The sequence below is a fragment of the Nomascus leucogenys genome, chromosome 10, assembly GCF_006542625.1.
Source record: "Nomascus leucogenys isolate Asia chromosome 10, Asia_NLE_v1, whole genome shotgun sequence".
In the NCBI taxonomy this organism is placed as follows: domain Eukaryota; kingdom Metazoa; phylum Chordata; class Mammalia; order Primates; family Hylobatidae; genus Nomascus; species Nomascus leucogenys.
In genome coordinates, this window is record NC_044390.1 from 5,128,651 (window position 1) to 5,152,486 (window position 23,836).

General features: G+C 45.3%; 1 protein-coding gene and 1 pseudogene across 4 annotated transcripts in view; both read right to left on the reverse strand.

The window, feature by feature from the left end:
* Nucleotides 1–583: 583 nt before the first annotated feature.
* On the reverse strand, nt 584–1,514 carry LOC115836911 (annotated as a pseudogene). The gene has a single exon (XR_004031913.1). The product of XR_004031913.1 is annotated as a putative zinc finger protein 137 (transcript).
* The window catches only part of ZNF845 (zinc finger protein 845), a 40,020-nt gene continuing 16,767 nt past the window's right edge, over nt 584–23,836 (reverse strand). Inside the window, exons 1-5 of one of the 3 annotated variants that reach the window (XM_030819743.1) lie at nt 21,067–21,100; nt 14,019–14,120; nt 13,621–13,708; nt 8,997–9,123; nt 584–3,798 (exon numbers count right to left, since the gene is read on the reverse strand). In XM_030819743.1, the coding sequence (XP_030675603.1) occupies nt 1,532–3,798; nt 8,997–9,123; nt 13,621–13,635 (2,409 nt within the window). In that variant the 5' untranslated portion in view covers nt 13,636–13,708; nt 14,019–14,120; nt 21,067–21,100 and the 3' untranslated portion in view covers nt 584–1,531. Of the gene's footprint in view, nt 3,799–8,996; nt 9,124–13,229; nt 13,305–13,620; nt 13,709–14,018; nt 14,121–21,066; nt 21,101–23,836 lie in introns of those variants that run through there. The other 2 variants (XM_030819742.1, XM_030819741.1) reach the window with 2 other exon arrangements.

Sequence of the window (23,836 nt, forward strand, 5' to 3'; positions counted from 1 at the left end):
TTTGGGAGGCCAAGGACGGTGGATCATGAGGTCAGGAGACTGAGACCATCTTTGCCAACATGGGAAACCGCATCTCTACTAAAAATACAAAAATTAGCCAGGCATGGTGGCATGGGCCTGTAGTCCCAGTACTCAGGAGGTTGAGGCAGGAGATTCACTTGACTCAGGGAGGTAGAGACTGCAGTGAGCCGAGATCATGCCAACGCACTCCAGCCTGGGTAACAGAGCGAGACTGTCTCAAAAAAAAAAGAAAGAAAATCACAAAGAATCAACCAAGATTTTACTGATACTAATAAACCCACTCAGTGTATTTGCAGAATACAAAATCAGCACCCAAAATTAGTTGAATTTCCTTACATTAACAATAAATGTTTAAAGAAACTTATGAACACACTTCAATTTGCTATGAAACTTAATACTTACAAATAAACTGAATTAAGGAGGTGAGAAGCTTGTACCTTGAAATCTACATTGATCAAAAAAAACTAAATAGACATACAACCCATATTGATGGATTGGAAGTCTTAATATTGTTAAATGATTATACAAACAATGTGATTTAGATTCAACACATACCCATGAAAACCCCCAACAGTTTTTATTAAAGAAACAAAATACAGGCTGGGAAAAGTGACTCATGTTTTGGCCAGTCTGGTTTCAAACTCCTGACCTCAAGTGATCTATTGGTCTTGGCCTCCCAAAGTGCTGGGATTACAGGCCACCCCGCCTGGCCCAATCTTCTTAACATAAACACTTTAATGTCAATTAATGCTTGAACTCAATGTTAAGTCAACTCAAACTCAAGTCAGTGCTGAATTGACTCTAACGTCAATGAATGCTTGATGGTTTGCTATACTCATTGCATTTGGAACTATCATCTCAACAATAAATTTTCTGATATTCTGCAAGGAGTGACCTCGGACTGAAGACCTTGCCACTCTGATGACATTTGTAAGATTTCTGTCCAGTATGGATTCTCTGATGTCTAATTAGGTGTGAACATGAAGTAAAGGCTTTGCCACAATCGTACTTGTGAAGTTTGTCTCCTGTATGAATTCTCCTGTTTTGCATAAGATGAAGCTAGACTGAAGACCTTGCCACAATCATGACATTTGTAAGATCTCTCCAGCATGAGTTTCCCGATGAACTGCAAGGTATGAACAATGTCTGAAAAATTTGCCACATTTATTACACTTTTAAAATATCTCTTCATTATGGATTCTCCAATGATTCGCAATGGTTGTAGTGTTACTGAAGACTTTGTGAGAATCATTACATTAGTAAAGTTTCCCTATACCATGGATTGCCTGATGGTGAATAAGTGTTGACTGCCCACTAAAGGCTTTGCCGCACTCAGTACACTTGTAAGGTTTCTCTCCAGTGTGACTTCTAGTTTGTTGTGCCAGGTGTGAATCACGCCCGAGATTCTTGTCACAAACTCTTACATTTGTAAGCTGCCTCTCCAGTATGAATTCTCCTGTCTTTCGAGACTTGATTTGCAACTGTAAACTTAGTCACATTCTTCATATTTCTAATGTTTCTCTCCAGTATGAATTCTATGATGACGTGCAAGTTTTGCTTTTCGATTAAAAACCTTGCCACATTCATTACACTTGTAAGGTTTCTCTCCAGTATGAATTCTCCTATGTCTTTGAAGGTTTGATTTGAAACTGAAAGCTTCATCACATTCTTCACATTTGTAAGGTTTCTCTCCAGTATGAAGTCTACGATGGCATGTAAGGGATGACTTCTGACTGAAGGACTTGCCACACTCATTACACTTGTAAGGTTTCTCTCCAGTATGAATTGCCTTATGAATTACAAGGGCTGAATTTCGACCGAAGGTCTTGCCACACTCATTACACTTGTAAGGTTTCTCTCCAGTATGAAGTCTACGATGGCACGTAAGGTATGACTTCCGACTAAAGGTCTTGCCACATTCATTACACCTGTAAGGTTTCTCTCCAGTATGAATTCTCCTATGTCTTTGAAGGTTTGATTTGAAACTGAAAGCTTCATCACATTCTTCACATTTGTAAGGTTTCTCTCCACTATGAGTTCGCCAATGAACTGCAAGGTATGAACGATGTCTGAAAAACTTGCCACATCTATTACACTTGTACGATCTCTCTTCATTATGGATTCTCCAATGATTTGCAATGGTTGTAGCATTACTAAAGACTTGGTGACAATCATTACATTTGTAAAGTTTCCCTATACCATGGATTGCCTGATGGTAAATAAGTGCTGACTGTCCACGAAAGGCTTTGCCACACTCATTACACCGGTAAGGTTTCTCTCCAGTATGAAGTCTACGATGGCGTGTAAGGGATGACTTCCGACTAAAGGTCTTGCCACATTCATTACACTTGTAAAGTTTCTCTCCAGTATGAATTATCCTATGTCTTTCAAGGTTTGATTTGAAACTGAAAGCTTCATCACATTCTTCACATTTGTAAGGTTTCTCTCCAGTATGAAGTCTACGATGGTATACAAGGGATGATGTCTGACTGAAGGTCTTGCCACAATCATTACACTTGTAAGGTTTCTCTCCGGTATGAATTCTCCTATGTCTTTCAAGGTTTGATTTGAAACTGAAAGCTTCATCACATTCTTCACATTTGTAAGGTTTCTCTCCAGTATGAAGTCTATGATGGTATACAAGAGATGACATCTGACTGAAGGTCTTGCCACAATCATTACACTTGTAAGGTTTCTCTCCAGTATGAAGTCTACGATGGCGTGTAAGGGATGACTTCCGACTAAAGGTCCTGCTGCATTCATTACACTTGTAAGGTTTCTCTCCAGTATGAATTTTCCTATGTCTTTCAAGGTTTGATTTGAAACTGAAAGCTTTGTCACATTCTTCACATTTGTAAGGTTTCTCTCCAGTATGAAGTCTACGATGGTATACAAGGTATGACGTTTGACTGAAGGTCTTGCCACATTCATTACACTTGTAAGATTTCTCTCCAGTATGAATTGCCTTATGAATTACAAGGGCTGAATTTCGACTGAAGGTCTTGCCACACTCACTGCACTTGTAATGTTTCTCTCCAGTATGAAGTCTATGATGGCATATAAGGGTTAACTCCTGACTGAAGGTCTTGCCACAATCATTACACTTGTAAGGTTTCTTGCCAGTGTGACATCTACGATGACATGCAAGGTATCGCTTTTGATTAAAGACCTTGCCACACACATCACATTTATATTGTTTCGCTCCTAAATGGATTATCTGATGTTTCCTTAAGACTGAGCTATAATTAAAGGCTTTGCCACTCTCATTACATTGGAAAGATTTTTCTCTCATGTGTACTTCCTGCTTTGGTGTGAGTAATGAAGAATTCAGGAAATTATTCCCATAGTTATTAGAAATGTGGGTTTTAGGCCTACAAGAAATTCTTTGGGATGTTGAAACCGAGGAAGCATTGTTGACAGACTTCTCAACTTGATTACCAATCTTCCCTTCGGTCTGAAATATGTGGAGTTCAGGCAGATGCGAATGAAAGCTTAATCCAAGCTGATCTTTAATAGGCTTGTTTTCAGCATGCCTTTGATCACGTCGGTTTGTACTACCTGTCAACTCTTTGATTTCTGTCATGGGTGCTTCATGGCTATTTCTTTCATCTTCTTTCCACTGAAACTCAAAATCATGAATATCTTTCTCCATTTCCTGGAAGCAAAAATCTCCAATGTGATGACGTTCATGTCTTTGCAATGTCCCTGTGTGGATCACCTCTGTATTGCCTTGTGCTGTTGATGAGACCTCCTTCAACGTGCATTTGGAAGAGATATCTACAAAATGTAAACACCAATAGGTTTCCACTTAAGTACAGATGGTAAATAATACTGAAATGTGTAAATGTGACACTAAAAACAATACTTATTTTAAACTTCCCAACCATTATCTTGAAAGTTTAGGAACACAAAAGGGTAAGATTCTTCAATAAATAAAGGGCGATTACATGTACTTCAAATCATTTCTACGGAAGCCTATTTCCAATATCATGTCAAAACACTGACAGCGCACAAATGTATATAAGCCTAAAGTAAGGAGTATTTTTCCACTGTGACCATAAAGTGTATACGACTTTGCAAAAACATATCACTGTCATATCAATGAGAAAAGCATATATTCTTCATATTTACAGCATATTTACTATATACAAATAAAAGCTAAAGGACCACACAATATACTATATTGGTAAATAATCCACAACAAGCTCATGTAAGGATAACCAAAATCAATGGAAACTCTCTATTGTCAAACAATCATAGCACTGAGAAGATAAGAAAACATTACAAAATTAAGCCAGGTGTGGTGGCCCATGCCTGTAGTCCCAGCTACTCAGGAGGCTGAGGCACAAGAATTGCTTGAGCCCAAGAGGCAGAGGTTTCAGTGAGCTGAGATTGCACCACTGTACTTCAGCCTGGGTGACAAAGTGAGAGTCCATCTCAAAAAAAAATTAAAAAGTTAATACAATATTTTTCTTAATAACTGTTATAAAAGTACTTATATTCATGCAGAAAAGGCAAGTTGTGACATTTTAAAAAATTGTTTGTATTTTTATATTTTTGAGATGAAGTCTCGCTCTGTCACAACAGGCTGGAGTGCAATGGCCCAATCTCGTCTCACTGTAACCTCTGCCTGCTGGGTTCAAGCCATTCTCCTGCCTCAGCCTCCTGAGTAGCTGGGATTAAAGGCATGCATCACCATGCTTGGCCAATTTTTGTATTTTTAGTAGCGATGGGGTTTCACCATGTGGGACAGGCTGGCCTCGAACTTTTGACTCAAGCAATTAACCTGCCTGAGCCTCCCAAACTCCTGGGATTATAGGTGTCAGCCATAGCGCCGGGCAGCATTTTGTGACATTAACGAGTGGACTGTGTCAGTTATATTGCATACCACATAACGAAAAGCCTTATGTAAAATCATAAAAATTAATTAGTAAAATAAGGTAACCCATAAAATCAGCAAGCAAATAATAAGTACATTTATACAGCCTGCAGAATTCTAAACAATTTCCTATTAAGAAAAAAGCCACGGCCGGGCACGGTGGTTCACGCCTGTAATCCCAACAGTTTGGGGGGCTGAGGCGGGCAGATCATGAGGTCAGGAGATCGAGACCATCCTAGCTGACAAGGTGAAACCCCATTTGTACTAAAAATAAGAAAAAAAAAATTAGCCGGGTGTGATGGCGGGTGCCAGTAGTCCCAGCTACTCAGGAGGCTGAGGCAGGAGAATGGCATCAACCCAGGAGGGGGAGCTTGCAGTGAGCCGAGATTGCGCCACTCTGTCTCAAAAAAAAAAAAAAAACCAAAACCAAAACCAAAAGAAAAAACAGAAAAAAAGCCACAATTTCTACTTACCAGCAGCATACAATATAAGAACTGAAATACATGTTAAGATCATTACCTTCTGATGTATGACGTCAAAAAAATACACAGCATAAGGAATAAGAAGTGACTAACGGCTGGGCACTGTGGCTCATGCCTGTAATCGCAGCACTTTGGGAGTCCAAGGCAGGTGGATCACGAGGTCAGGAGTTCAAGAGCAGCCTGGCCAACATGGTGAAACCGTAACTCTACTAAAAATACAAAAAAATTAGTTGGGCATGGTGGCGGGAGCCTGTAATCCCAGCTACTCGGGAGGCTCAGGCAGGAGAATCGTTTGAACCCAGGAGGCAGAGGTTGCAGTGAGACGAGATTGCATCACTGCACTCCAGCCTGGGTGACAGGGTGAGCCTCCGTCTCAAAAAAAACAAAAAACAAAAAGAATTGACTAACAATGTCAGAAGGTGCAACCACGACGTCACAACTACATTTATGAAACAGCCAGGCAATACAGCAATTCCATATATATGCATTGGCCTTAGTTATCTAGTTCACTAGCATAAAATATAAAACATAGAATGTGTAGTGGGAAAATTTATAAACTGAGATCAGAGAAAACACCGCATAAAACAAATTGCACAATAAAAACATAAAGGAGATGACGCAGGCTCCCTGGTCTGAATGTTCTTATTGGCCAAAAGCCAGGTTCAAAGTTCTTATTCTCCAATAGGATGTTCTGCAGATGGGGCCTTTGAGAGAATTTGGTCACGGGTGTTGACTACCCGTGAATAGGGCTTGTGCTTTCATAAAAAGAGACATTAAAGAGCTCACTGCCTGTTCCTCTTTCCACCATGTCAGGACACAGCAGGAAGATGGCTGGGCTAAACCACGAAGAAGGCTCTCGCCAGGAACCACTTTGGCTGGCACCTTGCTCTTGGATTTCCCACTTTCCAAACTCATGAGAAATAAACGTCTGTGCTGTAAGCCTCCCAGTTTAAGCTACTTCCTTTTTTGTTTGTTTTTGAGATTGAGTCATGCTCTGTCACCCAGGCTGGAGTGTAATGCCATGATTCTCCTGCCTGATGAGATTCTCCCACCTCAGCCCAGAGTCTCACTCTGTCACCCGGGCTGGAGTGCAGTGGCACAATGTTGGCTCACTGCAACCTCCATCTCCCAGGTTCAAGTGATTCTCCTGCCTCAGCCTCCCGAGTACTTGGGATAACAGGTACCCGCCATCATGCCCAGCTAATTTTTGTATTTTTAGCGGAGACGGGGTTTCACCATGTTGGCCAGGGTGGCCTCAAACTCCTGAACTCAGGTGATCCCCCCGTCTCAGCATTCCAAAGAACTGGGATTACAGGCGTGAGTCACTCCACTTGGCCAATTTTTTGTATTTAGTAGATTTGATGTTTCACCATGTTAGCCAGACTGGTCGCAAACTCCTGACTTCAAGCGATCCACTCACCTCGGCCTCCCAAACTGCTGGGATTAGAGACGTGAGCCACCTCGGCTGGCCAGTCTAAGCTATTTCTGAGAGGACAGTGAAATGACTGAGACAGGAACAGGAGCATCTCATCAACAACATCACCAAAGGCTGACAAATCTTATTAAGCAAAGGAAGTTTAGAGCCTGTACTATTGCAATACTTGAAGCCAATCTAATAACAATAACATGTTTTAAAAACTTTGAGGCTGGCTGGGCACAGTGGTTCATGCCTGTAATCTCGGCACTTTGGGAGGCTGAGGCAGGAGGATCACAAGATCAGGAGATCAGCACCATCCTTTCAGCACCTTTCTGGCTAACATGGTGAAACCCCATCTCTATAGAAAAAAAAAAAAATTAGCCGGGTGTGGTGGCACGTGCCTATAGTCCCAGCTGCTTGGGAGACTGAGGCAGGAGAATCACTTGAACCTGGGAGGCAGAGGTGGGAGTCAGCCAAGATCGCGCCACTGCACTCCAGCCTGGGCAACAGACAGAGACTCCTTCTCAAAAAAAAAAAAAGAAAGAAAGAAATGAAAGAAGTCTAAAGAGTAACTCCAACCCACAAATATACAAAAAGTTCTCCAGTAAAGGTAAATAAAAAGACAGATAGGCTGCGTGCAGTGGTCACACCTGTAATCCCAGCACTTTAAGAGGCCAAGGCAGGCGGATCACCACCTGAGGGCAGAAGTTCGAGACCAGTCTGAACAACAAGGAGAAACCCTATCTTTCCTAAAAATACAAAATTAGCCAGGCATGGTGGCACATGCCTGTAATCCCAGTTATTCGGAAAACTGAGGCAGGAGAATCGCTTAAACCCGAAAGTCAGAGGTTGCAGTGACCTGAGATTGTGCCACTGCACTCCAGCCTGGGTGACAGAACAAAACTTCGTCTTATAAATAAATAAATAAATAAATAAGCAAATAAAAGGACAGACACAGAAACTTGTATAAGTGTACCTTTTCTTCATAATTCAACTTTCTTTCCTATTATTTAGAGGAAAATAGCATGAGAAAACACATACATATGTGATATTGAAAATGCAACACACACAGAAATAATTCTAACATAAATAACAAAGAGTTCTCATGGAGAAAGAATAGTTTTCGCAGGTGATGAAAATTTTTTTGAGACAGAGTGTCGCTCTGTCGCTCAGACTCTAGTGCAGTGGCACGATCTTGGTTCACTGCAACCTCTGCCTCCCGGGTTCAAGCGCCTCTCCTGTGTCAGCCTCCTGAGTAACTGAGATTACAGGCACCCACCTGTGTCTGGCTAATTTTTGTATTTTTAGTAGAGACAGAATTTCGCCATGCTAGCCAGGCTGGTTTTGAACTCCTGACCTCAGGTGATTTGCCTGCCTCAGCCTCCCAAAGTGCTGGGATTACAGGCGTGAGCCACCGGGGCACAAGAATTTTTTGAGCCGGAGAGGTGAAGCCGGCCGCGGTGAGCCAAGATCGCACACGGCACTGTTGCCTTGGCAACAGAGCGAGACTCCATCATAAACAAAAGTCAATAAGAAGGGAGTCAAAGCATGTCTACACAAAAAAGCAATTAAACACAAAAAGTAATAAATGAGAATGAGTAACAAAAGAAACCTACAAGAAATACAGATAATATGTAACAGAAATGCAACGGTAAGGTCTTCTCCATCAGTAATACTTCAAATGTAAATATTTAACTCTGCACTCAGAAGGCAAAGACTGGCTCAGTCAACAGGAACCAACCACATGTTGTCCACAGAAAACTCATATTAGCCCTAAGGACACACATACGCTACAATTTAAAAAATAAAAACCAATAATTAGGTATGGGGGTTGGCGCCTGTAATCCCAGCTACTCAGGAGGCCGAGGAGGATCTCTTGAGCCCAGGAGACCAAGACCAACTTCAACAACACAGGAAAACCTTGTCTGTAAACAAAAACAAAAACAACTACAAAAAAAAACAAAACAAAAAAAACTAAAAAAGTAGCCCAGCATAGTGGCATGCACCTGTACCAGCTACTGGGGGAGGCTGAGGTGGGACAATCACATGAGCCCAGGAATTCAAGACTGCAGTGAGCCATGATCACACCATTGCACTCCACCCTGGGTGGCAGAGCAAGACACTGTATCTAAAAAAAAGAGAAAATACAAAGATACACAAGGGCACATCCCCACTTCTGGAAGGAAGTTATCCTCACCCAGGGAGACCAGGTTCCTATAATTCTCCAGCATCACGTCCCTGTATAGAGTCCTCTGAGCAGGGTCCAGGCATTTCCACTCCTCCTGAGAGAATTCTATGGCCACATCCCTGAATGTCAACAGACCCTGAAATGAAAACACATTTTAAGGAAATGGGTATGGGAGGAGTTCTTATCTTTACAGGAAATGAGAAAAGGAGAGAGGGGAAAGCATGGATTTTGTAGTGAATGTTCTGACATCTGAGTAAGGGATTTTTCACCACATGAGGTCTTCTGAGTTGTATTTTATTATACTTCTTTTTTTTTTTCTTTTGAGACGGAGTCTCGCTCTGTCACCCAGGCCAGAGTGCAGTGGCATGATCTCGGCTCACAGCAACCTCTGCCTCCCAGGTTCAAGCAATTCTCTTGCCTCAGCCTCATGAGTAGCTGGAATTGCAGGCTGGCACTACCGCGCCTGGCTAATTTTTGTATTTTTAGTAGAGATGGAGTTTCACCACGTTGGTCAGGCTGATCTCGAGCTCCTGACCTCGCGATCCACCTGCCTCGGCCTCGTGAAGTGCTGAGATTACAGGCATGAGCCACCACACCCGGCCTTATTATACCTTTTGAAGAGGTCACAATACCCTCGCAGTATGAATTTCTAATGTTTGTGGATAATACAAAAAATACACACAAAAGAAATCAATGAAGGAGCCAGGCACAGTGGCTCATGCTTGTAATTTCAGCATTTTGGGAGGCTGAGGCGGGCAGATCACCTGAGGTCGGGAGTTCAAGACCTGCCTACCCAACATGGAGAAATCCCATTTCTACTAAAAAAGAAAAAATACAAAAATTATCCAGGCGTTGTGGCACATGCCTGTAATCCGACCTACTTGGGAGGCTGAGGAAGAGTTGATTGAAGCAGGGAGGCGGAGGTTGTGGTGAGCCGAGATTGCGCCATTACACTCCAGCCTGGGCAATAAGAGTGAAACTCCATCTCAAAATAAAATAATAAAATAAAATAAAAAATAAAATAAAATAAATAAAATAAAATAAATAAAAATATAAAATAAAAATAAAATAAAAAAATAAAAATCAATGTAGGGTTCTCCTTATAGAAATGTTAGAAACTTTTTTTTCTTTTTGAGACAGAGTCTCGCTCTGTCACACAGGCTGGAATGCAAAGGTGCCATCTCAGTTCACTGCAACCTCCACCTCCCAGGATCAAGTGATTCTCCTGCTTCAGTCTCCTGAGTAGCTGGGATTCCTGGTGCACACCACCACTCATAGCCAATTTTTGTAGTTTTAGTAGAAACGGGGTTTCACCGTATTGGCCAGGTTGGTCTCAAACTCCTGACTTCATGATCTGCCTGCCTCAGCCTCTCAAAGTGCTAGGATTACAGGCGTGATCCACTGTGCCTGGCCCAGAAACTTTTATTGACAATGCAAGTGACATTCAGTATCCAGATGAGACAGGGTATGAGTGATGTCTTCAGAGATGACAATGTCCACAGTGAAAGATCAGGATCAGAAACTAAAATCCAGCCTGGCACAGTGGCACATGCCTGTTATCCCAGTTACCCAGGAGGCTGATGCAACAGAATTGCTTGATCCCAGGAGGCAGAGGTTGCAGTGATCCTAAATCTTATCATTGCACTCCAGCCTGGGTAACAGAGACTCCATCTCAAAAAAAAAAAAAAAAAAAAAAAATTAGCCGGGCATGGTGGCAGGCACCTGTGGTTCCACCTACTTGGGAGCCGGAGATAGGAGGATGGCTTGAGCCTGAGGGTGGAGGTTGCAGTGAGCTAACATCGCGCCACTGTGCTCCAGCCTCGGCAACACAGTGAGACCCAGTCTCAAAATAAAAGAAAACACATGAAAACTAGATTACTCAAAGTATGAAAATCCATTTTATACATACATATGTCCATAAAAGAATAAAACCTACAGAGACTCACAAAAAACTAGATGTTAATACAAAGGATTGTCATTTCCCCCAGATTTTCAAAAAATAAAAGTTGTTCAAAATATATACATTTGTGTGTGTATATATTTATGTATATGTATATGTGTGTGTATACTTGTGTATGTGGGTGTGCATATATAGAAAGATTTTAAAAATATAAAAAGTAGCAAGTTTTTTTTTTTTTTTTTTTGAGACGGAGTCTCGCTCTGTCACCCAGGCTGGAGTGCAGTGGCGCAATCTCGGCTCACTGCAAGCTCCGCCTCCCGGGTTCCCGCCATTCTCCTGCCTCAGCCTCTCCGAGTAGCTGGGACTACAGGCGCCCGCCACCATGCCCGGCTAATTTTTTTTGTATTTTTAGTAGAGACGGGGTTTCACCGTGGTCTCGATCTCCTGACCTCGTGATCCACCTGCCTCAGCCTCCCAAAGTGCTGGGATTACAAGCGTGAGCCACCGCGCCTGGCAACAAGTTTTGTTTAACTTAAGAAGAATCACATCTTGGTAGAAGAGGATACTTTGGCAGTTTGGGGCGAGGGGAGTCTTGTCAGATCTAAGAAAACAGGAAATGCTCCATCCTAGAGGAAGCAATCACCCTTTCAACTGCCTGACCTGGAGGAAGCTTCAGATATCTGTAGGAATGCAGGCATGCGCAGAGGCAGCCACTATGGCACTCCTTATACAGGGAAAAATCTCAAAGGACCCACATGTTGTCATTCAGCTAATTTCCAATGCAGATGTCAAAGGGCAAGCTAGCCATGTTTACTAACATGACAACATGTAAATTTTCACAACCGGTAGGATCAAATATCAAAGTAAAATATTTACTGGAACACAAAGAAGAAAACAACAGACACTGGGGTCTACTTGAGGGTGGAGGGTGGGAAGAAGGAGAGGAGCAGAAAAAAATAACTATTGGGGGCTGGGCACGGTGGATCACGCTTGTAATCCCAGCACTTTGGAAGGCCGAGGTGGGTGGAAAACCTGAGGTCAGGAGTTCAAGACCAGCCTGGCCAACATGGTGAAACTCTGTCTCTAGTAAAAATACAAAAACTAGCCAGGAGTGGTGGCAGGCACGTGTAATGTCACCTACTCAGGAGGCTGAGGCAGGAGAATCGCCTGAACCTGGGAGGCAGTGGTTGCAGGAGATCATGCCATTATACTCCAGTGTGGGCAACAAGAGCAAAACTCAGTCTCAAATAAATAAATAAATAACTATTGGATACGGGGATTAATACCAGAGTGATGAAATAATCTGTACAACAAACCCCGATGACCCTAGTTTACCTATGTAACAAACCTGAACATGGAGCCCCAAACCTAAAGTAAAACCATAAATACGTATTTTTTAAATTTACCGCAGAATTTTTTCTAGTCTCATAACGATGCAGAAATACAGACGCGCGAGATTTGCTCTGACCCACAGCACAGAACTGACAGTAGCGGCTCTACAATGAGGCTGGAAGAAGGGCGGAGGACATGACAGCGAAAAGAGATGCTTTATAGCAATGGGTCTAAGCTGCAGCTTTGCTTGGAGTTTTACCAGAAAACAAATGTATACATCATGTGATGTTTAAATATAAAAATATATATTTAATAATAATTGGTGGCGCTGGGCACGGCTCGTGCCTGGGAGGCTGAGGCAGGCAGATCACCTGAGGTGAGAAGTTTGAGACCAGCCTGACCAACATGGTGATAGATAGCCCGTCACTAATAAAAATGCAACAAAATTAGCCGGGTGTGGTGGTGCATGCCTATAATCCCAGATACTTGGGAGGCTGAGGCAGGAGAATCTCTTGAACCCGGGAGGTGGAGGTTGCCGTGAGCCAAGATCATGCCACTGCACTTCAGCCTAGGCAACGGAGCAAGACTTTGTATATTGAAAATATAATATTATAATAATATAAAAATAATAATAGGTGGAATGAGAATATGGCACCATCCTCTAGGATAAAAAGGAAGTACTGCTCCAATATTTGAGAAAAATTATAACCATTTTTCCTGAAAACAACTGTTTCACAAGCCTCTCCACAGTAACAACACAGTCTCCAGGAGCTTAATGTGATAAGAATGGTTTAATGAATCTCCTGCTATTATTTAGGTTGATTTCATATTCTTAAAGTAATGATGGAATAAAACACCTTCTATCATTCATGTCTGTGTATGAACTTTCCATTCTAATTACTAAGATTTTTGGAGTCAGAAACACAGTAACTCACTCAATTACCTAAAAATGAAGTATAAAATTAGGCAGAAAACATTTCCCCTTATTGGTTGCCTTTTCTAGAATTTACCATGTACTTTGTGCACATTAATACGTGACTTCCATTGGCAGCTGCTCTAATCCTGGTCCACAGAGAGCTGACAGTGCATCCAGATGTGGCCCCTGAACAATCCCTGCTGCCCAACAGCACTGACACCATGGGACCCTCACCCCATCTCCATCCATGTCTGGGTGTGAGCCCTTCCCAGGACCATGCCCAGTGCAGCCTCTTCCCACGTTCATGTCACTCGGTCACAAGAGATGGAATCTAAGTGAGATGAGAGGGACTGAGGGAAGGCATGGGTGAGTGTGAGCAAACGTGTCAGGCAGGACGCTTCAGACTCAGAGAAGATTCCCAACTCCAAGGCCCAGGGTATCGGAAAGGAAGGAGACAGAACAATCCACTGAGAATATCTTCTCACCTGAGGAAGAGCCATCCCTGACTCCTTTGCTTTCCTCTTCCTCTTCCGGGTTTCTTCCTCATGTACCAACAGTCTTTAGAAGTCAATCCTGAATGTTAGAAATATGTTGTTTATTGCTGAGAATCAACACACACCCTCCCTCTAACACAACGACACATACAAAGGAGACCTCACCCTGAGGAAATACGGTCCCCTCTGCTGCCCACCGCACCAGGGACGATAAACTCCTGCAGGCAGTGGAAGGTGAAAAAACAAAAAGACGCATGCAGAGCAGCCAATATGGACCACAGGTGGGGGTGAGGGTGTGGTTGGAGTGTTAAATGGGAGGTGGGTCACAGAAGTCCCCACTGAGGTGGTGATATCAGAACAGAGACTTGGGGAAGGAGGGGTGTTTGCACCTGCAGCTGAGGGGCCAGCGAGTTCCAGCAGAGGGACAGCCCACGTGAACGCCTTGAGGCAGGAGCAACCTCGGCCCAGGAACAGGAAAGAGGCCCGCATGGCTGGAGCAGGGGGAGGGAGGAGGACACAGGAAAGAGATGAGGTCAGAGGTCCTGGGGGGCACATCAGGCAGGGACGAGGTCTTCTAACATTTTTCTCCCAAAACTCCAAATAATTTTCAAAATGATGAATTTCTTCACCCATTGTGAGTAAACATGTAATTTTTTCTTTATATTACAAATTAAAACCCTTACAAATAATGTAATTATCCTTTACATTTTAAAAGCATGCTGAGATTTTAGTGATATCCTAGGAAGCACAAGGTCACCCTCATCTGAGAAGGGCAGGAGCATGAGGGAATGCATGTATGGAAGTTCGGGACGTCACCTTTGGACACATGAAGGTGGAGATGCCTGTTCATCCTCCCAGCAGAGTTAAGGAGTCAACTGGACACAGCACTGTAGCATTCAGGGGAGAGTTCTGCAGGGGCCATGGGGCCATAGGGGTAAAGTTTAAAGCCATGAGATGAGGCTGGGCACAGTGGCTCACACCTGCAATCCCAGCACGTTGGGAGGCCAAAGCAGACAGATCACTTGATGTCAGAAGTTTGAAACCAGCCTGGCCAACATGGCGAAACCCCGTCTCTACTAAAAATACAAAAATTAGGCCAGGTGCAGTGACTCATGCCTGTAATCCCAACACTTTGGGAGGCTGAGGCAGGCGTATCACGAGGTCAGGAGTTCAACACCAGCCTGACCAACATGGCGAAAGGCTGTCTCTACCAAAAATACAAAAGTTAGCTGGGCATGGTAGCACATGCCTGTAATCCCCACTGCTCAGGAGGCTGAGGCAAGAGAATTGCTTAAACTTGGGAGGCGGAGGTTGCAGTAAGCTGAGATCACAGCACTGCACTCCAGCCTGGGACACAAGAGCAAAACTCTGTCTCAAAATAAATAAATAAATAATTAGCCAGGCATGGTGGTGCGTGCCTGTAGTCCCAGCTACTTGGGAGGCTGAGGCATGAGAATCGCTTGAACCCAGAGGGGGGAGGTTGCAGTGAGCTGAGATTGCACCACTGCACTTCAGCCTGGGTGACAGAATGAGACTCCACCTCAAATAAATAAAAATGAAAAATAACCTGGATAAAGCAGGGAAGTATACTCTGTTGGTTTAACATTTTGATCCCTGGCACAGACAGCACCTCTATTTGTGTCCCCTGGCATATACTGTAACTCCATAGCTACTGAGTCAATGAATGAGAATGACTGAGTGATACTAGTATGTCCTCTCTGGAGTTTCATGTGTGCCAGGGTCCTGGTTGACCTAAACTCTGCAGAAAGAGGAGAGGCTTCCTGGCTGCCCAGACTCTCAATGAAGAAAAATTCCTGGGGTCTAAGACTTCTCACTTGGCAATGACATTGGCTTAAATATTTCCAGCCTCAAATCCTTGGGTCTTAGTTGGGTCTTGGGATGGTGCAAACTGATAGAATTGCTGGCAATGAGCATCAGAATAGAACACCGGACAGGAAGGTGGAAGACTTGAGGGAGGGGATCAAGGACAGGCAGAGAAACCACTCCCCTCCCTCAGACGTCCACCTGGGGAAGCACCAACTTTGCCATTCTAGAGGAGACAACGGGAAAGGGAGGAGTGTGCATAGGGTGGGTGACGGTGTGTGCTGGGTGGAGAGAAAAACCCCTTTTTCCAAATGTCACTCCATTAGATCAGCCCATCTGTTCTACCAGCTGCTGAGCACAGGGACATCCTGTGAGGATAAATACAGCTTTTTCTTCCTCCAGTTCCTAAGTCTTCTGGCCATGACCAGGGCTGTAACCCTCAAACTCCCTTCCCAGGAACCAGTGGCCCCTCTTTGTGGAAAAAATATTTGTGCTCCACATTTACATTATAGCATATTTATTTATTTATTTATTGAGAGATGGAGTCTTGCTCTGTCGCCAGGCTGGAGTGCAATGGCGCGATCTCAGCTCACTGCAACCTCTGCCTCCCGGGTTCAAGCCATTCTGCTGCCTCTGCCTCCCGAGTATCTGGGATTACAGATGCACACCACCATGCCTGGCTCATTTCTTCTTTTTCTTTTTTCTTTCTTTTTATTTATTTTTTTTAGTAGAGATGGGATTTTACTATGTTGGCCAGGCTGGTCTCAAACTCCTGACTTCGTCATCTGCCTGCCTTAGCCTCCCAAAGCGGTAGGACTACAGGCGTGAGCCACCACACATGGCCACACATTTACATTATAGCATCTTGACCCTTGACTCCCCAGCTGCCTTGTGACTGTGTGTGGGAGTGAGAGTGTGTGAGTGTGTGTGTGTGTGTGTGTGTGCGTGCGTGCATGCTCACGTGCCATGACAGGCGAGGAAAAGCCAGTAGAGCGTCATCGCTGCTAGCCTGTGTGTGTGTGTGTGTGTGTGTGTGTGTGTGCGCTCACGTGCCATGACAGGCAAGGAAAAGCCAGTAGAGAGTCATCGCCACTGGCCTGGCAGGAGGAGGTGGCCCTCGGGCTGCAGTTCACTGTGCTGTTTGCACTCTGATCCTTGGAAGAATCTTTCCTGAAGTCATGGAGCCTCCAGCTCCTCCGGAACAGAACTACTTGTGTAGGAGTGTGTCCTTCATGTCCCTCAGGTCCCTGACCTTCTCCCCACCCTTCCTGAAGGGAATCCAGGACCCCTGACTCTGAGCGCATCACCTGCTTGTGGCAAAGCCCCTGCCCATGATGGCCAAACTGGGCCCTGGTGGTGTGCAGAGCACGGAGACCCGGGAGCTGGAGTGAGGCAGTGACACAGACGACAAAAATGGGGATGCCTCGGCACTGCCTGAGGACACAGGGTCTGGTCTGTAGGGCTTTCTGACCTTAGTGAGGCCTTCTCCTCTTATTTTGACTGAAATAAATAGCCACAGGAAGTTCAGATCAATTAGAGTTGAAATTTCCAGAAGAAACGTGGGACCATCCTTGCACTTGCCCCAGGCCCTGAGTCTTCCCTGAGGACGCCTCAGCATCTGAACCACAACCCCAGAGTAGGTGCTGCAGTTGTCCTGTGGCCAAGATGGGAACTGTGCGTCCTCCAGCGAAGGGAGACACAAAACACTCAAAATAATCCATGCAGAAAGGCATCTCTGGGCGGGCACCATGGCTCTTGCCTGTAATCCCAGCACACGGGTAGGCCTAGACAGATGGATCACCTGAGGTCATGAGTTCGAGACCAGCCTGGCCAACAAGGTGAAACCCTGCCTCTACTAAAAATACAAAAATTGGGGCGGGCGTGGTGGCTCATGCCTGTAACCCTAGCACTCTGGGAGGCCAAGGCAGGTGGATTACTTGAGGTCTGGAGTTCGAGACCAGCCTGACCAACATGGCGAAACTCCATCTCTACTAAAAATACAAAAAGTAGCTGGGCTTGGTGGGAGTCTCTAATCCCAGCTACTCAGGAGGCTGAGGCAGGAGAATTGCTTTAACCTGGGAGGTGGAGGTTGCAGTGAACCATGATTACGCCACTGCACTCCAGCCTGGGAGACAGATTGAGACTCAAAAGTAAAATTAAATTAAATTAAATTAAATTAAATTAAAATTAAAATACAAAAATTAGCCGGCTGTGGTGGCACACACATTTAATTTCAGCTGCTTGCAAGGGTGAGGCAGAAGAATTGCCTGAACCTATAAGACAGAGGTTGCAGGGAGAGGTCGCAACACTACACTCACAGCCTGGATGATAGAGTGAGACTCTGTCTCAAAAAAAATAAAATAAAATAAAAAGAGTGTTTCTGATGTGACTGATGCAGAGATAATAAAATCTGAGTAACGTGATAGAGACTGTCGGGCAGAGGGAACTTCAGATGGGGGTGGGCAGGCATGGGAGACAGCTCTGAGCCCAGACGTGGAGGAGGAGAAAGGCACAGGGCCGTGATCATTTAGGGACATAGAGTAAGAGCAGGGACAGCAACCTGAGACAGGAAGGGTTTTAGTGTTTGGGAAAAGAGAAAAGCAAATATGACTGGGGCAGAGGGAGTCATGAGATGAGGGCAAGCTCCCAGGAGGAGATGGCACACTGGCAGGGGCCCTGGACACAGGGCTGTGGAGCCACAGTGAGGAGTTGGGCTTTCAACATTTGTCCAAATGGACCAGAGGTGCCTTGAGGGAAACATGCACTTAATAGCTCACAGCTCAAGATTTTAACAAATAACATAAGGAAAGAAAACTGAAAAACAGGCTAACTGGTTAAATTACATTTTCATGTTAAAGGTTTCCAATAAATAATAAAGACTAGAAAGCATGCAGACCTCGATCTGAACCGGACGCAACTAATTTCAAACAGAAACTATTTTGAAATTGTTTTTTAAAAAATCGAACAAATTCAGATGTTAACGGGAAAATAACTGAATGATGTGAGCTGGTTATAGGATGCCACAAACGCATCTTTCAGAAGTGATTATGTATTAAAAAAGAAATATTTAAAACCAAGATTTATCTTAAAGTAAAACTGCAAAAAAAAAAAAAAAAGAAAGAAAGGAAGAGGAACCAGAAAGAAAAAAAAGAAAATATGTTACACAACAAGAACAAAAGCACTTTTGATGTCCCTTTTGCTTTCATTTTTTGTTGTTGTTTCTTTGTTTTTTTGAGATGAAGCCTCGCTCTGCCCCCCAGGCTGCAGTGCAGTGGTACCATTTCGGTTCACTGCAACCTCTACCTCCCAAGTTCATGTGATTCTCATGCCTCAGCCTCCCAAGCAGCTGGAACTACAGATGCACGCTACCACGCCCAGCTTACTTTTTTAGTATTTTTACTAGACACGAGGTTTCACCATGTTGGCCAGAATGGTCTCAAACTACTGACCTTAGGTGATTGGCTCCCAAAGTGCTGGGATTACAGGCATGAGCCACCATGCCCAGCTTTGATGTTCCGTTTCTTTTTTTTTTTGAGATGGAGTCTCGCTCTCCCCCAGGATGGAATGCAATGGCGCAATCTTGGCTCACTGCAACCTCCGCCTCCCGGGTTCAAGTGATTCTCCTGCCTCAGCCTCCTAAGTAGCTGGAATTACAGGCGCGTGCCACCATGCCCAACTAATTTTTGAATTTTTAGGAGCAATGGGATTTCACCATGTTGGTCAGGTTGGTCTCGAACTCCTGACCTTGTGATCCTTGTGATCTGCCCGCCTCCGCCTCCCAAAGTGCTGGGATTACAGGCATGAGCCACCACGCCCTGATGTCCCTTTTAAAAAGTATTATGGGCTGGGCGTGATGGCTCCTCTCTGTAATCCCACCTGTAATCCCAGTAATTTGGGAGGCCAAGGCAGGACGATCCTTTGAGGCCAGAATTGAGACCAGCCTGGGAAACATAGTGAAACCCCGTTTCTACAAAAAAAAAAATACAAAACCCAGCTGGACTTGGTGGCTCACGCCTGTGGTCCCAGCAACTCAGGAGGCTGAGGTAGGAGGATCGCTTGAGCCTAGGAGGTCGAGGCTGCAGTTAGAGGAGATCACGCCACTGCACCCCAGCCTGGGCAACAGAGCCAGACCCTGTCTCAAAATATAAATTAATTAATTAAATTAAAACTATTACATAATAACAGAAAGTGATTTTTTTCTCCCACTTCACTACCCCATTTCCTACCTCACCATGGGAAGAGGGAAGAGAGGCTCTCACAATTGAATTAAGTCACTACCCTCTGGCTGAATAGGGATTCCAAGTGGAAGCTGACCTCTATGCCAAGATTTACAGAATGTACGTGTCTTATAGATAGGAATTTTAAAATTCTCAATCTCATCTGTATAATTTAAACAAGTTTTAAGTTATTAGATTATATACACAGAATTCAACATGTCACGACTAATCATATCCAATGAACTCACCCACTCATCTGAACCCAAAGTCCCCCACCCCTTTTAATCTTTTGAGACAGGGTCTGCTCTGTTGACCAGACTGGAGTACAGTGGCATGATCTCGGCTCACTGCAGCCTGGACCTCCTGGGCTCAAGTGATCCTCCTGCCTCAGCCTCCAGAGTAGCTGGGATTACAGGTGTGCACCATCACGCCCGGTTAAATTTTTTTTTTTTTTTTTGACAGAGATGGGGGGGGGTATCACTATTTTGCCCAGGCTGGTCTTGAACTCCTGGACTCAAGCAATCCCTCTGCCCCAGTCTCCTAAAGTGCTGGGATTACAGGCGTGAGCCACTGCGCCCAGCCCCCCTTTCTTCATTACTGTGCTTCCCTCCCTAATTCTGTACATCTCTCTCATTCTCCCCTTCTCTCTCTAGCTCTTGTTTTCTTTTCTTTTTCCCTGGGATCTGCTCCTCCTGCTTTTTTTTTTTCTTCATTTTTGCTCTCTCTTGGCAAATCCCTCACTCATCCTTTACTTTGCCATCTGTTATGGCCTTTCTCATTCTTCTTTTCTCTGTCTCAGGTTATCTACCGCTCTCTCAGTCTCCTGATCCTTTTGGCCCACACAATCACAGGGGGCTTTGGAGTAAGACGCCTGCATCCCGGAGGAGCGCATTTTCCAGGGGCTGGTGCAGGGCAGGCAAGAACACCCGGTGTCATAGGACAGCCCCGGGCACCTCCCCAACGCGGGCTCAGGGTAAGCGGTGGATGCGGTGGGGAGACCTGGGGAGCATAAGGGCCTGGAACGAGGAGGGAGGTGGGGGGCGACGGCGCCTTAAGATAAGGCTGGGAGGCGCCAAGGGCGGGAATCCGCCTCGCAGTAAGGACTTTAAAAAGTGCGGGTCGGGAGGAGTCAGAAAAAGGTTTTGAGCAGGAAAACTACGCGATGGGCAGTGTATACATTGCCCTATAGCAGAAAGACCCGGGAAGGGACCATCCTCAGGGCGACTTTAAACCCAAAAGGAAGCGACCCCTGGACTCTCACGGGGACGTCTAAATTTGCTCTAGGTGAAGGAAGACGGGTGAGAATTTCCAGGTCTATGGGGACCCCACGTCCTAGGTACAGAAACTCCGGGGACCTGGGAAGCGCAGACTTAACACAACACAGAGCAAAACTCACCGCTGCGGTGGGACCATCACTCCACGCGATCCGCTTCCGGGTTTGCGCGAATCTGCGTGCGCAGGACAGAAGCCAGGCCCGGGCGGGATCCGCGAGGAGGTAGGCGGGGCCTGAGCGAGGTAGGGGCGGGGCGCGAAGCGGAGAGACCTTCCCCTTTAGAATTGGCAGAAGGCGGGGCCGGGGCGGGACCTGTGCGTCTCTCAACCTGGCTCCCAGCGCCTCTTGTTTTCGAGCTTTGGAGGCGAGACCGGCCAGGAAGGCTGAGGCATGATTCAAAAGCCCCGGAATTGTCTGAAACGGGGATGCAAACTAGAATGTGAAATGCAAAGCTCTGCCTGGGCGGAACATACGATTTCATGCTGACGGCCCAAAGAATAGAATAGAAATCCTCTCTCTTTCTATTCTCCATTCACTGGGAAAGGAGAGTCCACCCTGTCCTCAGCTTCAGAGACTTCCCTAGGGCCACCGCCTGGGATGCGGGACAGAGTGCTCAGGCCAGGAATGAGTGAGGTCACCACCTGCTGCTTAAACACAGCAGAGATGCGGGCACGGGGCGAAAGCCTGAGGTCCCAGCTACTCAGGAAGCAGTGGCGGGAGGATCGCTGAGCCTCGGGGTCCAAGTTAGCCTGGGCGACAAAGTAACACTTCCTCCGGCAGCGCTCTCTTCCTCGTCTCTCTCTCTCTCCTTTTTTAAAATTTCTTTAAATAAAATTTTTGATTTTGTGAGATAGGGATCCAACATTATTCATTTTCGTGTGGATATCCAGTTAGTTGTCCCAGCACATTTGTGGAAGAGATCTATTACTTTCATTTTTATATTTACATTTTTCTTTTCTTTTCTTTTTTGAGACAGAGTATTTCTCTGTCACCCAGGCTGGAGTGTAGTGGCGAGATCTCGGCTCACTGCAACCTTCACCTCCCGGGTTAAAGTAGTTCTCTTGCCTCAGCCTCCCAACTAGCTGGGATTACAGACGCGCGCCACCAAGCCTGGCTAATTGTTTTGTATTTTTAGTAGAGACTGGGTTTCACCACGTTGGCCAGACTGGATTCGAACTCCTGACGTCAAGTGATCCACCCGCCTCGGCCTCCCAAAGTGTTGGGATTACAGGCGTTAGCCACCGCGTCTGGCCAGGAAAACTCTTAGAAGTTGCGCCTGCATACCACTGGACTCAAGTTGCATGACCACATTCCTTTCGAGGCTCAGAATTATTTAAAGGTCCATACCTTTACATTGGAATTATTTGATGTTTGAAATATTTAATTTCCTACCGAGATACAGGTACTGTCTCCCTTGTTCTTTGCCTATCAAAGACAGACCCCAAGTCCTTCAGAAATACATCCATGGGTTATTAAGCTGAAAAAAGGATTACGTGGTTTCTAAAAAATACTACTTCAGGCCAGGCGCGGTGGCTCACGCCTGTAATCCCAGTGGTTTGAGAGGCCGAGGCGGGCAGATCGCATGAGGTCGGGAGTTCGAGACCAGCCTGACCAACATGGAGAAACCCCGTCTCTAGTAAAAATACAAGGTTAGCCGGGCATGCTGGTGCAATGCCTGTAATCCCAGCTATTCAGGTGGCTGAGGCAGGAGAATCGCTTGAACCCTGAAGACAGAAGTTGCGGTGAGGCGGGATCGCGCCATTGCACTCCAGCGTGAGCAACAAGAGCAAAACTCTGTCAAAAAAAAAAAAAAAAAAAAAAAAAGGCCGGGCGCGGTGGCTCACGCCTGTAATCCCAGTATTCTGGGAGGCCGAGGCCGGCGGATCACCTGAGGTCGGAAGTTCGAGACCAGCCTGACCAACATGGAGAAACCCCGTCTCTACTAAAAAATACAAAAGTTAGCCGGATGTGGTGGCTAGTGCCTGTAATCCCAGCTACCCAGAAGGCTGAGGCAGGAGAATCTCTTGAACCCAGGAGGTGGAGGTTGCGGTGAGCCGAGATCGCGCCATTGCACTCCAGCTTGGGCAACAAGAGAGAGACTCCGTCTCAAAAACAAAACAAAACAAAACAAAAAAAGCCTCAGAAGACAGAGAAAATGCATTTACAAATTTTCTAAATAATGTCCTAGGAAAAGAGACAAAAAAAAGAAATTTCTTTTTTTTATTTTCAAGGGAGGAATTATATCTCTCATTTATTTGCTTGTTATTTTGAGACAGTCTCGCTCTGTCACCCAGGCTGGAGTGTGGTGGCGAGATTAGAGCTCACTGCAACCATAAAATCCCTGGCTCAAGTGATCCTCCCGCCTCAGCGCCCCGAGCAGCTGGGATCACAGGCGTGGACCACCACACCTCACTCATTTTTTAATTTTTAGTAGAGACCACGTCTCACTACGTTGCCCAGGTTAATCTCAAACTCCTGGGCTCAAGCGATCCTCCTGCCTTGGCCTCTGAAAGTGCTGGGATTACAGGTGTGAGCCACCGCTCTGGGCCCTGACTTAATTTCCATGAAATATGAAGTTATCCTCCACTTCCTGTGTGTAATAGGCAGTTCTGCTTGTCACCTTACAGCTTCCATTATCCACTCAAACAACCCAGGACGTTGCTTAGTTTAATAAGCCGTTCTAATTGTCAGTCCCCGCTGCAACCAGCGCCCCACTCCACCCCTTTACCGAGGTCCCTGCCCCTCTCCCCCGCCCTGCCCCAGACTGAGGGGAGCTCGCCCCGCCTGCAGGACGCGAGACTCTACCTGCTAAAAAAGGCGCTTTGGATTAAAACCATTTTCAATTTAAGAAGAAAAACTACTCAGCGTTCAGTACAGGTGGTCCACTACAGTA